General features: G+C 48.4%; 1 protein-coding gene and 1 long non-coding RNA gene across 3 annotated transcripts; one reads left to right on the top strand and one right to left on the bottom strand.

Moving 5' to 3' along the window:
• Window positions 1–5,374: 5,374 nt before the first annotated feature.
• Window positions 5,375–6,156, bottom strand: LOC121345774. Its single transcript, XR_005954002.1, has 2 exons — window positions 5,610–6,156; window positions 5,375–5,517 (listed from the first exon to the last, which is right to left on the bottom strand). It is a non-coding gene; the product is annotated as an uncharacterized LOC121345774 (long non-coding RNA).
• Window positions 6,157–6,293: 137 nt separating this feature from the next.
• Window positions 6,294–7,951, top strand: UBB (ubiquitin B). 2 transcript variants are annotated; one of them, XM_041422980.1, is made up of 2 exons: window positions 6,294–6,422; window positions 7,324–7,951. In XM_041422980.1, exon 2 carries the CDS (start codon window positions 7,330–7,332, stop codon window positions 7,789–7,791), a length of 462 nt encoding a protein of 153 aa, XP_041278914.1. In that variant the 5' UTR covers window positions 6,294–6,422; window positions 7,324–7,329; the 3' UTR covers window positions 7,792–7,951. The 2 variants fall into 2 exon arrangements, with proteins under 2 accessions (XP_041278914.1, XP_041278913.1); XM_041422979.1 differs by having other exon boundaries at window positions 6,302–6,612.
• Window positions 7,952–12,903: the final 4,952 nt, after the last annotated feature.

Below are 12,903 nucleotides of genomic sequence, written 5' to 3'. Positions count from 1 at the left end.
AGGGGGTGAGGGGACACGGGAGGGGACACGGAAGGAGAAACAGGAGGGGTGAGGGGACACGGGAGGGGACACGGCGGGACCGGGGAGGGGCTGAGGGGACACAGGAGGGGTTACGGGAGGGGCTACGGGAACACGGAGGGGATGAAGGAACACGGTGGAAACGTGGGGGGCCGGGACACAGCGGCACCGGGAGGGGCTGGGGTACAACGGGGGGAACGCGCAGTAAAGAAATCTTTTCCTCATATCCACCCTAAAGCTCCCCTGGCCCTCACGTCCTCTCATCCTTCCGTGTTACCTGGGCAAGAGAGCGATCCCAGCTCGCCATAGCCTCCTGTCGGGGCTGCAGAGAGATGCCAGGTCCCCCCTGAGCTCCCTTTGCTCCAGGCTGAGCCCCCCCAGCTCCCTCAGCCCCTTCCCCAGCTCCCTTCCCTTCCCTGGACGCGCTCCAGCCCCTCCATGTCCCTCGTGCTGGGCCCAAAACCGGCCGCAGGATTGGAGGTGCGGGCTGAGCAGTGCCCAGCACAGGGACAGTCACTGCCGGCCGCCCTCTGCCATTGGAACAGGCTGCCCAGGGAAGCGCTTGAGCCACCAGCCCTGCAAGTGCTGGAGAAACTGCTGGATGTGGCACTTGGGGACACTTCAGTGGTGGCCTTGGCAGCGCTGGGTTAACAGTTGCACTTGATGATCTTCAAAGATTTTTCCAGCCTGAAGGATTCTATGATTTTCTGATTCCAGGGCTGAGGCCAGGCATGCCAGTTATCCACAGGCATGAGCCCGAGGTTTCCTCTCTCATTCTGAGCATGATGCCTCACAGGTTCATGGATGGGAAGGTGCTCAGGTGCTGCTGGAATTGTGGTGTTTCACTTCTCTGCTATGAACAGCCCTCATTTAGACACAGCACAGGATGTGTTTAGGCTTTCCTGAGGTTTGAAGTCATTGAAGTCATTGTGGCAGCTTTGCAGAGAAATGGCTTCTAACAGGATTCCCACTTAGCTTTTCACTAATTGTGTTACCAAAGTCTTGAAAATAAGAGAGTACATACCTTAAAAAGAAAAAAAAAAAACCAAAAACAAAAACACCACAATCAAGCAAATAACAATAACAACCACCAAATAGGAAAATGTGAAATCACCCATTTAGTGGTAAATGTCTTACAGAAGGTTATTCTTGAACACTGAAATTCAGTGCTGTTTCTCAAGTAAAACTATCAATGCTGGGAAAAGTACAATACTTGGAAGTGTCCAAGTTACATTCAGTTGGGGGAAAAAAATAATCACTCCAAAGATGAACCTTTGTGCTCAGTGTTGCAGGACTGGAAACTCCTTTTGTTTGACATGTAATCAAGAATTTGTAGTCAACAGAACTTAATGTCTTGTCCTTTCTAAGAAGGGGAAAGACGTAAACAAGTGAGCTGAGTCTTGAGAGGCAAAGAGGCACCAAAGGATCCTGTGGCAGCCAGGAACATGGCAAAGCAGGACAGTGATGAATAAACATCCATCAGCACTCTGGCCTGGAAAAGAGCTTTAAAAACATGTGACTCTGGTGTTCAGGCTGCCTCCTGAGATGGCACATGCCAGGATTTGCTTCAGAATCCTGTGGCTCAGCACCTCTCTGGTAGGAAAGGGCACAGAGTCACAGTTTCCTGTTATCCCTTATGTGAACCTCTGCTCCGGTTACTCACCCTCATGGAAGAATACACCCTGTGTGACAAATTCACATGCTGCTCCTGATCTGAGCCACTCCCAGAGCTTTGGTCAAACCAGATTACATGTCAGTCACCTCGTATTTTGGGAGGAAAAAGTCACGGAGGTGAAACTGGGAAGGCACTGAAACTGAGCCTGTGCTGGCTGCAGCAGGGATTCATCTCCCCTCGGGCATGGCCAGCACCACTCAGGGTCTGTCCTGTCCCAAAAACACTGAGCTCAACACACTGAAAGCTAGAGGGTAATTTTTGGAGCTCATTTTAGGGGCTGGTTATGTCGATTCACACAAATAACCCACCAGCACTCAAAAAATGCAGTTCCAGGAGAAAACTGGAGTGAGTTTGTCTATGTAATATCTGCAAATCTGTCAGTCTCTGTGCCTCTCCACAATTAGTTCACTTTATTTTAAATGCAGAAGCTGTTTTGAGAAGCTAAATTCTGTTCCCCTGTGATATCTCAGAATAAAGAACAGGAGGACAAAAATGGAAGTGCAAAATGCCATAGTAAAGAAATTGTTTCTCTTTTTTCATTAGTTTCATATTTCATCTCTAAGGACTCAGAACACAAAACTGAGTCTCACATAAATAATCAATTCCAGAGCTTTACAGTAGAACTCCAGATGATGATAAATGTCACAGATATTCTGAGCTGAAAGCCCTAAATTTCAGTCAAATTTCAATCAAATGTTGTATTGCCAGTGTACCTGGGCAGCACCTTCTCAGTACCCAGAGTTACCAGCTCTCATTTCACTGCTTCCAAAGCTGATGCAATGTTTGCCATGCTTGGGGAAATGCCAACAGCTCGATGAAAAATGCATTTGCTGTTAAGCTTGAGAGGCAAAATGGAAAAGGAAGAAATATCCAGACCGATGACGGGATGCACAAGAGGAAAAGTCCAGTAAATTACAGTTGGTTCTGTGTAGGTGTCTTGTGATGCTGAAAGGCCAGCAGCAGCTGACGTGTTCAGTGTTAAAGTACAAAGGGGCTGCTCTGTGCCACCTCAGCTCTGCTTGTATAACAATGACTCAGCTCTGCAGCCCTGGCTTGCAGCCAGCCTTGAAATTCTGCCTGCGAGAGCATTTTTATCCCCAAAGCAGCTACATGCTGGTGGGTGAAAGAAAATTAGGAACTGTGGATGTTTTTTTATATCTCATAAGCAGAGAACTAGGAGTTCTGTACAGCTGACAGCACACTTTAAAAAACTGAGGTGGTTCAAAGTACGTGGTTTGTTCAGGGGGGAAAATGGCAGTGCTTGGGTTTTAGTCTCCCAAAACATTCCAGACGTTTTCCTCACCATCAAAGGACCCAAGCTGGGTCTGAAAACAAAATGTAGGAGGTGACACCCCCGGGCTGCTCAGAACGGCCTTGGCAGAGTTTGTTTTTGTTCACTGTCACAAAAATTCTGTTGAACATACTAACAATGATTAACAGCGGTTTAGGACTTATTTCTTTGGCCATTTCTTCTTCTGTCTGCCTGTTTCCCAAGGAACTTCTCTGCTGTTTTGCTGGAAAACCTCACCCCAGAAATCACAAGCTGAACGTGCTCAGAGGCAGCAGAGGAGGTGAACAAAGCAGCTCCCTCCCTGCACTGCAGCTTGGATGGCATCCAAAGCATTCCCGGGCAGGAGGCAGAGGGAGAGATGCAGACAAGGAGCTGCAGAACAGACCCAGTTATTAGCTGAAGCTGTTGCTTTCACTGGCACACCACGCAGGCACAAACCTGGGATTTCAGCCTTTACAAAATCCCCTTTGGACGGCTCCTTCCAGCACAGCTGTCACATGTCCCTGTGGTCACCCAGAGCTGCCCAAGCCTTGCAGCACAGACCTGAAAGCTGAATCCCATGTGTCCTACAAAGCTAAAATACACTTTAGACAAACAGGGAGACAGAGGAGTATCACTAATTTTCATCTTTTTACTGCCAATCTATTTGTTTTTCTTAAACTTTTTCCTCTTTCAGCTCCCGAAGTCGGCAGCTTGTTAAAAACTTTGTTTCGTGAATTTATTTTTAGCATAAAGCTATAAAAACAAAACCGAGGGAGTTGTCTTTTTTTGGTAATCTCAGAATATCACAGTCAATCTCACAGTACTTTGAATTCTGACTCACTATTTGTGTAACCCTCCAGGCTGGCAGCTTGGGGACAAGCAGTGACATGCCACGGGTCTGTTTGTCTCGTGGGTGGAACTTGAGCCAAGCCTGGACCTTCCTGCACTTCTACAGGGAGACAATATTTATCTCCACAACTGTAAATGTAATTATACTGCATCATACACAGTGAGAGGCAGGTAATGTTATGAGATAGGAATATGTAAATATATATATATATATTTATATTTTGTTTACCTGTGGCAAGCAGCCCTATTTTTGTCTGAACAAAGAACAGTAACTGGACTTGCCAAACACCCTGTGATGATCTGGCTGCCTGTCCCAAGCTAAACCTGGTAGCTAAAGATAAACAGATTGCCTCATGTAAAAGTGACACCTCGTTGCTAGGACATTAGCCTACATAAAAACCAGACCCAGCTTGTGTTCCAGAATGTACAGATTCCTTGGAAACATTTCCCTGACCCCAGATCCTTCTCTCCTGAAAGTAGGTTGCTCTGTACCACTGCCCAGTGACCCACTTTTGAAAAGAAATGTGTGTTCCCAACTGCAGGCCCCGTGCCCTGGCAAAGGCTGTGGCCACCTGTGGTCAGAGCAGTCACAAGATACAGATTTCTGGGGTTTTCAGCTTTGCATTTATTTATATACAGTTCAGAGTCAGCTGCTCGATGGTTTTTATTCACCAAGAGCTACTAGAGGCAGAGTAGAATGTTTGTTAAATGCATTGCTTTGTGCAGCCACACCGTAGATTTAGCCATATTTAGGAAAAAGAAAAACAAGAGAGGGCTCCTGTGCTTTCTGGTTTACACAGAAAGGAAAGAAAAATTACAGAAATTCCTCCTTCTCCATCTAGAGCAACGTTAAAAAGACAAATATGCACCCTAAAATCCTTAATAAATATGTGATGTGCTTTAACACTGCCCAGGCTTTACATTAATCTCCAGCTTTAGAGATGTGGCCTTTCATATTTGTAAATATGAATCACTCGTGGCCTTTCCTCTGGGAAGAGTGTCTGGGATGTGCAACAAGCACAGGCAAACCTTCAGCCACCTTGGCACCACCAGACAAAACCCGTGGAGAAACACTGAGCAGAACTGGCAGCAGAGAGCAAACCATCGGGACATTGCCCGACTCTGCCTTTTGTCCTAAATTTATGTAGCCAAAATAATATTTCCAAGGTTGGTCATAGCTATGGAGCTGTCTGAACTTTCCAGTTACCATTTTTCCCCTCTTCCTGTTCCTGCATTTTGAGTCATTATTGTTAGGATGATTTATTTCCTTTTTACTGTAAACCAGGAGGTGCAAGAAACCCTGTTAGGAGAAAGGAAAGCAAAATGATTTTGTTGTTGGGGTTTTTTGTTTTCTTTGCCTTTTTTTTTTTTTTTTTTGTGGTTTTGTATTTTTGTCTGGGTTTGAGGGTTTTTTAGAGGGAAATAGAGCAACTCTGTAGTGAACCTTGCCAGTCAGACACGTGCTGATGCTTTGTGAGTGGAGGATATAACAAGGTCATCTGGCTTCACTGAAGGAACAGCAGATAAAGCTGCTGAAAAAACACAAAAACCATCTTGGATTTTGTGCACTCCATCTTTAATACGACACAAAATGAGTTCAGAGCCAGTCTGAAAGGTATAATGAAGTTTAATTAACCCGAGGCACGTTTCCACATCAGCTCACAGACGGTGGCTGCTTCATAACCGACCAAAGCTTCCTGTTCTGGAGGCGAGTAAACAACCATTTTGAATTTCAAATGTCAGCATTTCATCCCAGGGCTTGTTTTGCAGGCTCACATCAAGAGAATTAATTACCTGTTCAGCCAGCTCCAGCCAGTTCCAGGGCAGTCGGAGCTGGGCCGCGTGAGGGGACACGCTCGTGTCGCACCCAGGAGCCACCAACCCTCCTGTTTGTCATAATCCTCCTGGATTATGCTGTTCTTCCAACCCTGCTAACTCACTTCTGCTTTTCCTCTCAGCTTTATAGGCCAGGACCAGCCCTACAACCTGTCCTGGGCTTTTCCGTGGGAAAAAAGCCATTTTTTCCCTCCATCCTGGGGACAGGGCTGGTCAGAGGGGCATAAAACACTGGCACCAAGGGTCACCCCCCTTTTTTCAGGGTACTTCTCCCCCAAGTCTGTGCTAGGCTGTTCCCTGAGCACTGCTGGGATCCAGGCAGGAGCTAAAGAAGCCCCAGTATCGTTCCTATGAGCAGCATTAATCCCACTTCATAATCCCCCTTCCTGTCCCCTCATGGCCCCAGCTCCCCCCCCGGCCGAAATCTGCCCCGCTAGGCGTCTCCCCCTCAGCAACAGCGTGACCTCACCGCGGACCAATCAGCGCCGAGCAGCGCCGAACCTTCCAGAGCTTTCCCTGCCCCCGCCGCCCCCGCCCCTCGCCAACTGCCCCTGCCGAGCAGCCAATCAGCGCCCGCCCTGCGGCCCGCCCCACCAATCACCGCCAGACTTCCCGGTCTTCCCACCAACGCCTGGTCGCAGCGCCGCGGCGAAAAACGGTCCCAGATCCATCCGCACCCTCAGAAATTTGCCGATTTTGTAGGGTCTGATCCCCCTCGCTGAAACTCTGGGACCCCTTTGCCTGCGGAAGAGGGATTGGAGCGGGGAAAAGGCGAGTGCTCACCACAGCAGGGATCTTTTCCTGGGGACTACTTTGGGAGGCGGATGGACACGTTAGTTTTGGTGGGCGGGGCCTGCGTGGCCACAAGCACTATAAATAAGGGCGGGTGTGCGTCACTCGGCAGATCCGAGGTTTAACGCCGCTGGACACTTTACGCATTTTTTCGCTCAGGGCCGCAGACGTGAGTGCGCTGGGGGAATTGGGGGTGCGGGGAGGGGAAGGCGGGCCAGGTGCTCTGGGCAGCACCGGGCGGTGTGCAGCAGGGTAACGGAGGGAGCGGGCGGCGGAGCTGCGCAGCGTTGCGTGGCGCTCCGAACCGCGTCGGTGAGAGCTGGGCCGGCCGTGAGGGGGGGGCTCAGGCCAGGGCTGGCCCGGGGAGGAGGCCTCCTTGCGGGGAAGATGGCGCGGGCCGCGCGGTTGCTGCCGGAAGGCGGCTGTGAGTCACTACCGGGGCGGGGAGCGGCGGCGCTGCCGCAGGGCGGGTCCGCGGGGCGGGCCGGGCGCTCCCCCCGCTGCCGCACTGCGGGCGGCTCGGGGCCGCGCTGCCGCATCGCTGCCTCGGGCGGGCCACGAGGGTCCGGTGCTGCCCTGCCGGGAGTGAGGGGGATCTGGGGGCTCCGGTGCCGCATTGCGCTGCACTGCGGGCATAAAGGAGGGCTGGGCTGCAGGTCTTGTAATGGGAGTAATCTGTTTAAAGAACTCAAAAGACCTTGCCTCAAAACCAGATCTAGTTAGTCCCACTGGAAAATTACCTTTTAATTTCGCGTTTCTTGTAACCCAAGTAAAAAACTTTAATTGATGGGGAATAGCAACGGTAATCCCTTTGTTTTGGATTTACTGAAGGCTTTACTTGACTAAGCGGCTATAGCTGACGCACTTGCACGTCTTGCAGGTCAACATGCAGATCTTTGTGAAGACCCTGACTGGCAAGACCATCACTCTTGAGGTGGAGCCCAGTGACACCATTGAGAACGTGAAGGCCAAGATCCAGGATAAGGAAGGTATCCCTCCTGACCAGCAGAGGCTGATCTTTGCAGGGAAGCAGCTGGAAGACGGGCGCACCCTGTCCGACTACAACATCCAGAAAGAGTCAACCCTGCACCTTGTCCTGCGCCTCAGGGGTGGGATGCAGATCTTTGTGAAGACCCTGACTGGCAAGACCATCACCCTGGAAGTTGAACCCAGTGACACCATCGAGAACGTGAAGGCCAAGATCCAGGACAAGGAGGGCATTCCCCCAGACCAGCAGAGGCTGATTTTCGCTGGCAAGCAGCTGGAAGATGGGCGCACCCTGTCCGACTACAACATCCAGAAGGAATCCACCCTGCACCTGGTGCTGCGCCTCAGGGGTGGCTGTTAAGTTCTTGTGCATCTTGCTTGACCCCAGGGTTGCCAGTGGCACTTGTGTTTGCACTGTAGTTCTTCAATGTCTTAATGTTAAGTTAATGCAAGGTTAATGCAAGCTTGAGTAACTGCTGAACAAATGTTGAAATGCTAATAAAGTTTTCTGTTGCACATTACACCCTGTAGTCTGTGTCAGTTCAAGCAGGTGAAAAGTGTATTAAGTGAAATGCTTTGGCTTCTTACCATGGCAGTTTAAGCCTCTTTGCATGTGTAATGAGGACCAACCTTGTGGTTAAAATGGATCTGGATTAAAATCTTAATGAAGTGCTAATAATACCATGTTGTTTTTTGTTCCTAGATTTCAGTAGCACTCTGCTTCTGGGTGGGATAGAAAGACCCCACAAAATGGTGTGGTGGGTTTTGCTGCAAGTCACGGGCTTGGGGTGTGTTTGGGATGTCTGGGGTGGCTGTGAGGGGTGCCAGTGCCTGGCCCTGCTCTGAAGGGACTCTGGGGGTGGGGTGGTGTTTTGGGACATGGGACATGGTCTGGGGGAGGACTGAGCAGTGTAAGAGCTGCCTGGTTTGGGAAATTCTACAGAATCCACCAATGCCAAAAAGGGAGGGAGCTCCCACTAAAGTCTGGGTTAGGGTTTGTTTTTTATGGGGTGGGTTAAGGGAACTCACACGGGTTGGGTTGGTTCCACTGCAGTGGTGGCTGTCCAGAAGGGGATGCAATTCCCATCTGCCCTCCCCAAAAACACCCCTGGCTTGTGGGGTGTCTGTGGGTGTCCTCAGCTCTTGGGGTCTGGCGGCTGCTCACGTTGGGAGGGGGCACAGCCGTGCTGCTGCCCCTGTCCCCAACCCCTCCGGTGCCACCTCGGCCACTGTCATCCCTGCGGAGCTGCTGGGGAACTCGGGTTTGTTCCTGCTGGATTTCAGCACTGGGCGTCTGTGGTAAGTGCTGCACTTCGTGGGAAATACAACCAAAAAATTGCTGTTCTCACAGGAAACCCCACGCTGCAAGTTCAGTGTGGGTTTGAGGCTTACATCCATTACGAATTTTTTTTTTTTTTTAGGAGCAGGACTTGTTTTTCTGTCTGCTGAGCTTGCAGAAATACAAAGTTCTGTAAGTATTTGCTGTCTCTGCCACAAGAGACTCCCCTTAGTTTGAGTTTTCCTGCAATTGCTGTTTTGCTTTTGTGCTTTTTGCAGTTTGACCACCCGGCAGGGTGCCCAGAGGGGCTGTGCAGGCACTTCTGTGAGGCCATAAAGGAAATTATTTGGGGCAACCACCTTAGGGTGACCCCCAAATGTCCCTTCCAGCCCCAACCATTCCTGCCTCTCTCTGGGTTGGGTGTGTTCAGCCCTGCCTGAACTCCCTGAGCAGCTCACAGCCCCACTGAATAAATGGAATAAACATTAATAAACGGAATAAACACAAATAAAGTGATCTTCCTGCTGGGGTTTGGGGTGAGCACTGAATAAACTGACATTCTGTGGGAAATAGATTTGTAGGAAGTTTTTTAAATTTGATAGAAAGTTTGTATAATATGCAGCATCTGTATTGTCTCACCCTTCAAATGAGACTAAAAATAGGAGAAGAGTAAGTAAAAAAAGAGCTCAGTCCAACAACATTCCTGACATTTCTGCTGGGGTTTGGGGTAGGTATGGAATAAATTGACATTCCTCATCTCCCTGCTGGGGTTTGGGGAAGGTATGGAATAAATTGGCATTCCTCATCTCCCTGCTGGAGTTTGGGGAAGGTATGGAATAAATTGACATTCCTGATCTCCCTGCTGGGGTTTGGGGAAGGTATGGAATAAATTGACATTCCTGATCTCCCTGCTGGGGTTTGGGGTGCCCTGCAGGGACAGGGACCCCGGGCAGGTGACAGGAGGGCTCTGCACAGGTCCCTCTGCTCTGGTTTTTGGCCTGAGCCCAGCTGAACCGTGGCCTCCCCTGGTACCTGGGCTGCTCCAGGAAATGACTGCAAGGATTTCTTCATTAATAAGAGAAAAATCCTTGCAATTTAAGTAAATTAAGGAAACGTGTATGAATCACAAGGAAATGTGAATATGGATTTGTAGAACATGCAGTGTTTACACCGAAGTTATTAGCATAGAACAAAGGAAGCTGTCAGGCAACACAAATAATTGATGTTATTAAAATACACTTTTTTTTTACTCCTACAATATGGTGGTACCTCAAAAGCCTGCTTAAAGACAGCTATTCGTAACTAAAATAATAATTCAATCTGTTTTAGCCAGAATATCCATGCTATTAGAATAATCTTAAAGCTCCCATATTTACAAGAGATCTTGTAACATCTTTTAATCCTGCTGTAATCTGAGTTTTGTGACTGGCCTTTGAGTTTTCTTCCTATTGCTTCAGTTAATTTCTAGTCTGTTCTCCCTTTAAAAACATTAAAACCCCAAAAAGACAAGAAAGAAAAACCAGCCAAGATTTTGGGGTTTTGTCTTCTGTGCTTTAAAAAAATTACTTACACCTATAAAAAGAGAAATGAAATAACCCATTATACTGGGCTCGGGTACATTTGGGGTTTTCCCCTTTCTCAGCTGCCCCACAACATAATCCTATAGGATTAGGAATACTGGGAATAAATCCCTCAGTATTTCTGCAGCCTTGTCCACAGCAGCCAGGGGTGTTTTTTAAGGTTTTTGCCCAATTTGGCCGTTTCAAAAGCAGCAGGAATTCGGCCGCCTCGGTGGCCACGGGATGTCACTGTTCCTCCACAAACAGATCATTTTCCATCTGGATTTCCTCTTTGCTGCTCTCTGATTGTCAGCGGAGCATTCCTGCAGGCTGTGGTCCTGCAGGAAGGGATACATCACGTAGGAAATATTTCCATTTTAGGGCTGAGAGAGCTGGGTGCTTCCCTCCAAGGATATCGATTGCAGCCTGTAAATGTTACAAAGTGGGACTTGCAGTTCCAGAAACACTCCTGTGTAGATTGATTGGGTTCCCTGGGCTGTCAGACAAGTTCTGACGAGGGATTATATTTAAGAGTATTTATGTTTCAGGTTGGGCACTGGCTGAGGTACTGATTTCCATCTGTAACTAAGAAATGAAGCTGCTCAAATTCATCATTTCAGTGTGGCTTTTAGATAACACTTACAATAAAAAAAAAAAAAAAAAGGCCTTGCAAAAACACTTGATATATTCCTGAGTGTGAAAATACACCTTTAAAATAAATTATTTTTTCCTTTCCTGGCCTACCTGTTGTATTTGAGAGAATTTTAATTCTCCACCCTTGCATCTCATTATTGCAGGTTTTCCTCATTCTGTAAAGATGATTTTGAGCTGCTACACCTGAGTGGCCACAGATCAATCCTGTAGCTAAATTACAAGTGACTTTGAACATCTATTTACAGCATACTGAAAACATGGCATCAGCCACAGGACTATCATGTTTTTCAGTGTTTGGTAAAAATGGGAATTTAGGTGAACACAGAATATATATTTCAGGAAATGCTCTTGTTTGCATCTTTTCCAAACACCACCATCATCCTCACACTTCCTTTTGCATGTTCCAGTCATTGATTTTTCTGCTGTGAATTACTCATCAATAATTACAATATAGATATAGAATATATAATATAGTTTATATAATATACAACATATATAATAGATTAATATATTTGATCACTTTTATTATTAATGAATCAATTATAATATTATATAATTTGAACAAATAACACTTGATTTGAGATTTCACTTGGCAGTTTGACTTCTCCCTTGCCAGCTTTCCACAGGAGCAGCTCGGACACATTTCATGGGTAAAACAATCAATTGTGAGACTCCTCCACGTTCCTCCACACAAAAACCCCAAAAAGCAAGAGGGAAAGCCGGGCTGAGGGCAGGTGGAATTAAAGTGCTGCTTTTCTCCTGGCTGCCCTGGGTGAGCTCCCAGCTGGCAGCGATTCCTTTCCCAGCAAGCTGCACATTCCCCTGCTCCCTGCAGGATGCCAGCAGCAGATGTGCAGGGGGAGCTGTGTTTTGGTGCACTCCTGAGGGCTGATTTCATCCCTTGGCTGCAGGGCTGGGATGCCTCCCAGGACAGCTGCAGAAGGAGCCCAAAATGATTTAAATCTGTGAGTGTGAGTGAGTTCCTGAAGCTCTGCTGGCATCACAGTGAAGAAAGTGAAACACAGCTAAAGCAAACTGGATCAGTGCAAGGCTGGAATGAGGGAGGGCTTGGAGAGATCAGACCTGATCTTGCATTTATCTCTCCTTTTTAGGCTGTTCTGTGGGTCTTAATTAATCATTAAGAACCATCATGGATTGTAAAGCAGCTTTGTGTGGTCGCCGGACCTGCTTCATTTTAAAACACAGGATATCAACTTGAAAACTTGAAATCCCCTACAAAACCATGAGGAGGGAAAGGCCCTGTGCCATTTATTGGGGTACCTATAGGGAGAGGTGCCATTGATTGGTATTTATGGGGAGGGGGTGCCATTTATTGGTATTTATAGGAAGGGGGTGCCATTGATTGGTATTTATGGGGAGGGGGTGCCACTTATTGGGGTACCTATAGGGAGGGGGTGCCACTTATTGGTATTTATGGGGAGGGGTGCCATTGATTGGTATTTATAGGGAGGGGGTGCCATTTATTGGTACCTATAGGGAGGGGGTGCTATTGATTGGTATTTATGGGGAGGGGGTGCCATTGATTGCTGTGTTTATGGGGAGGGGGTCTCACAGCTGACTCAAAGCTGGCTGGGACAGTGTCTGTGGGTGACAGCCACGCTGCCAGGAGGTGTCCCAGCATCCTGGGGCCGAGGGCTGCTCCAGGCTCTGCTGTGCCTCGGGGCAGGTTTGGAAGGAGGAAGGCACAGCCAGAGCTCAGTGTGTCCTGCTGGGACAGCCCTGCTCCTGCTTTTGGGCCACCTCCCTTCTGGGATTCCTCCTGGAACGTGCGCCTGCTGGTGAGGTGTGGATGGGAAGGGCTCTTCACTGTTTTTTTTCATTCGTGACATTTCCCAGCTGGGCTCCGGGTGACATCAATGGCTTTGGGGAGCACCAGGAGCTCAGGTGAGAGCAGCATTCCTGGGGGATCTCAGCTGGGAGCAGCATTCCTGGGGGAGCTCAGGTGGGAGCAGCATTCCTG

Source organism: Onychostruthus taczanowskii, unplaced genomic scaffold (genome assembly GCF_017590055.1).
Source record: "Onychostruthus taczanowskii isolate IOZ18803 unplaced genomic scaffold, ASM1759005v1 scaffold75, whole genome shotgun sequence".
In the NCBI taxonomy this organism is placed as follows: Eukaryota; Metazoa; Chordata; class Aves; order Passeriformes; family Passeridae; genus Onychostruthus; species Onychostruthus taczanowskii.
The sequence above is the reverse complement of the archived record's forward strand: the minus strand, read 5'-3'. Positions and strand labels throughout refer to the sequence as shown.

Bases quoted from the DNA above. Each gene is read 5' to 3' on its own strand.
- UBB (XM_041422980.1), top strand. From the start codon at position 7,330: ATGCAGATCTTTGTGAAGACCCTGACTGGCAAGACCATCACTCTTGAG.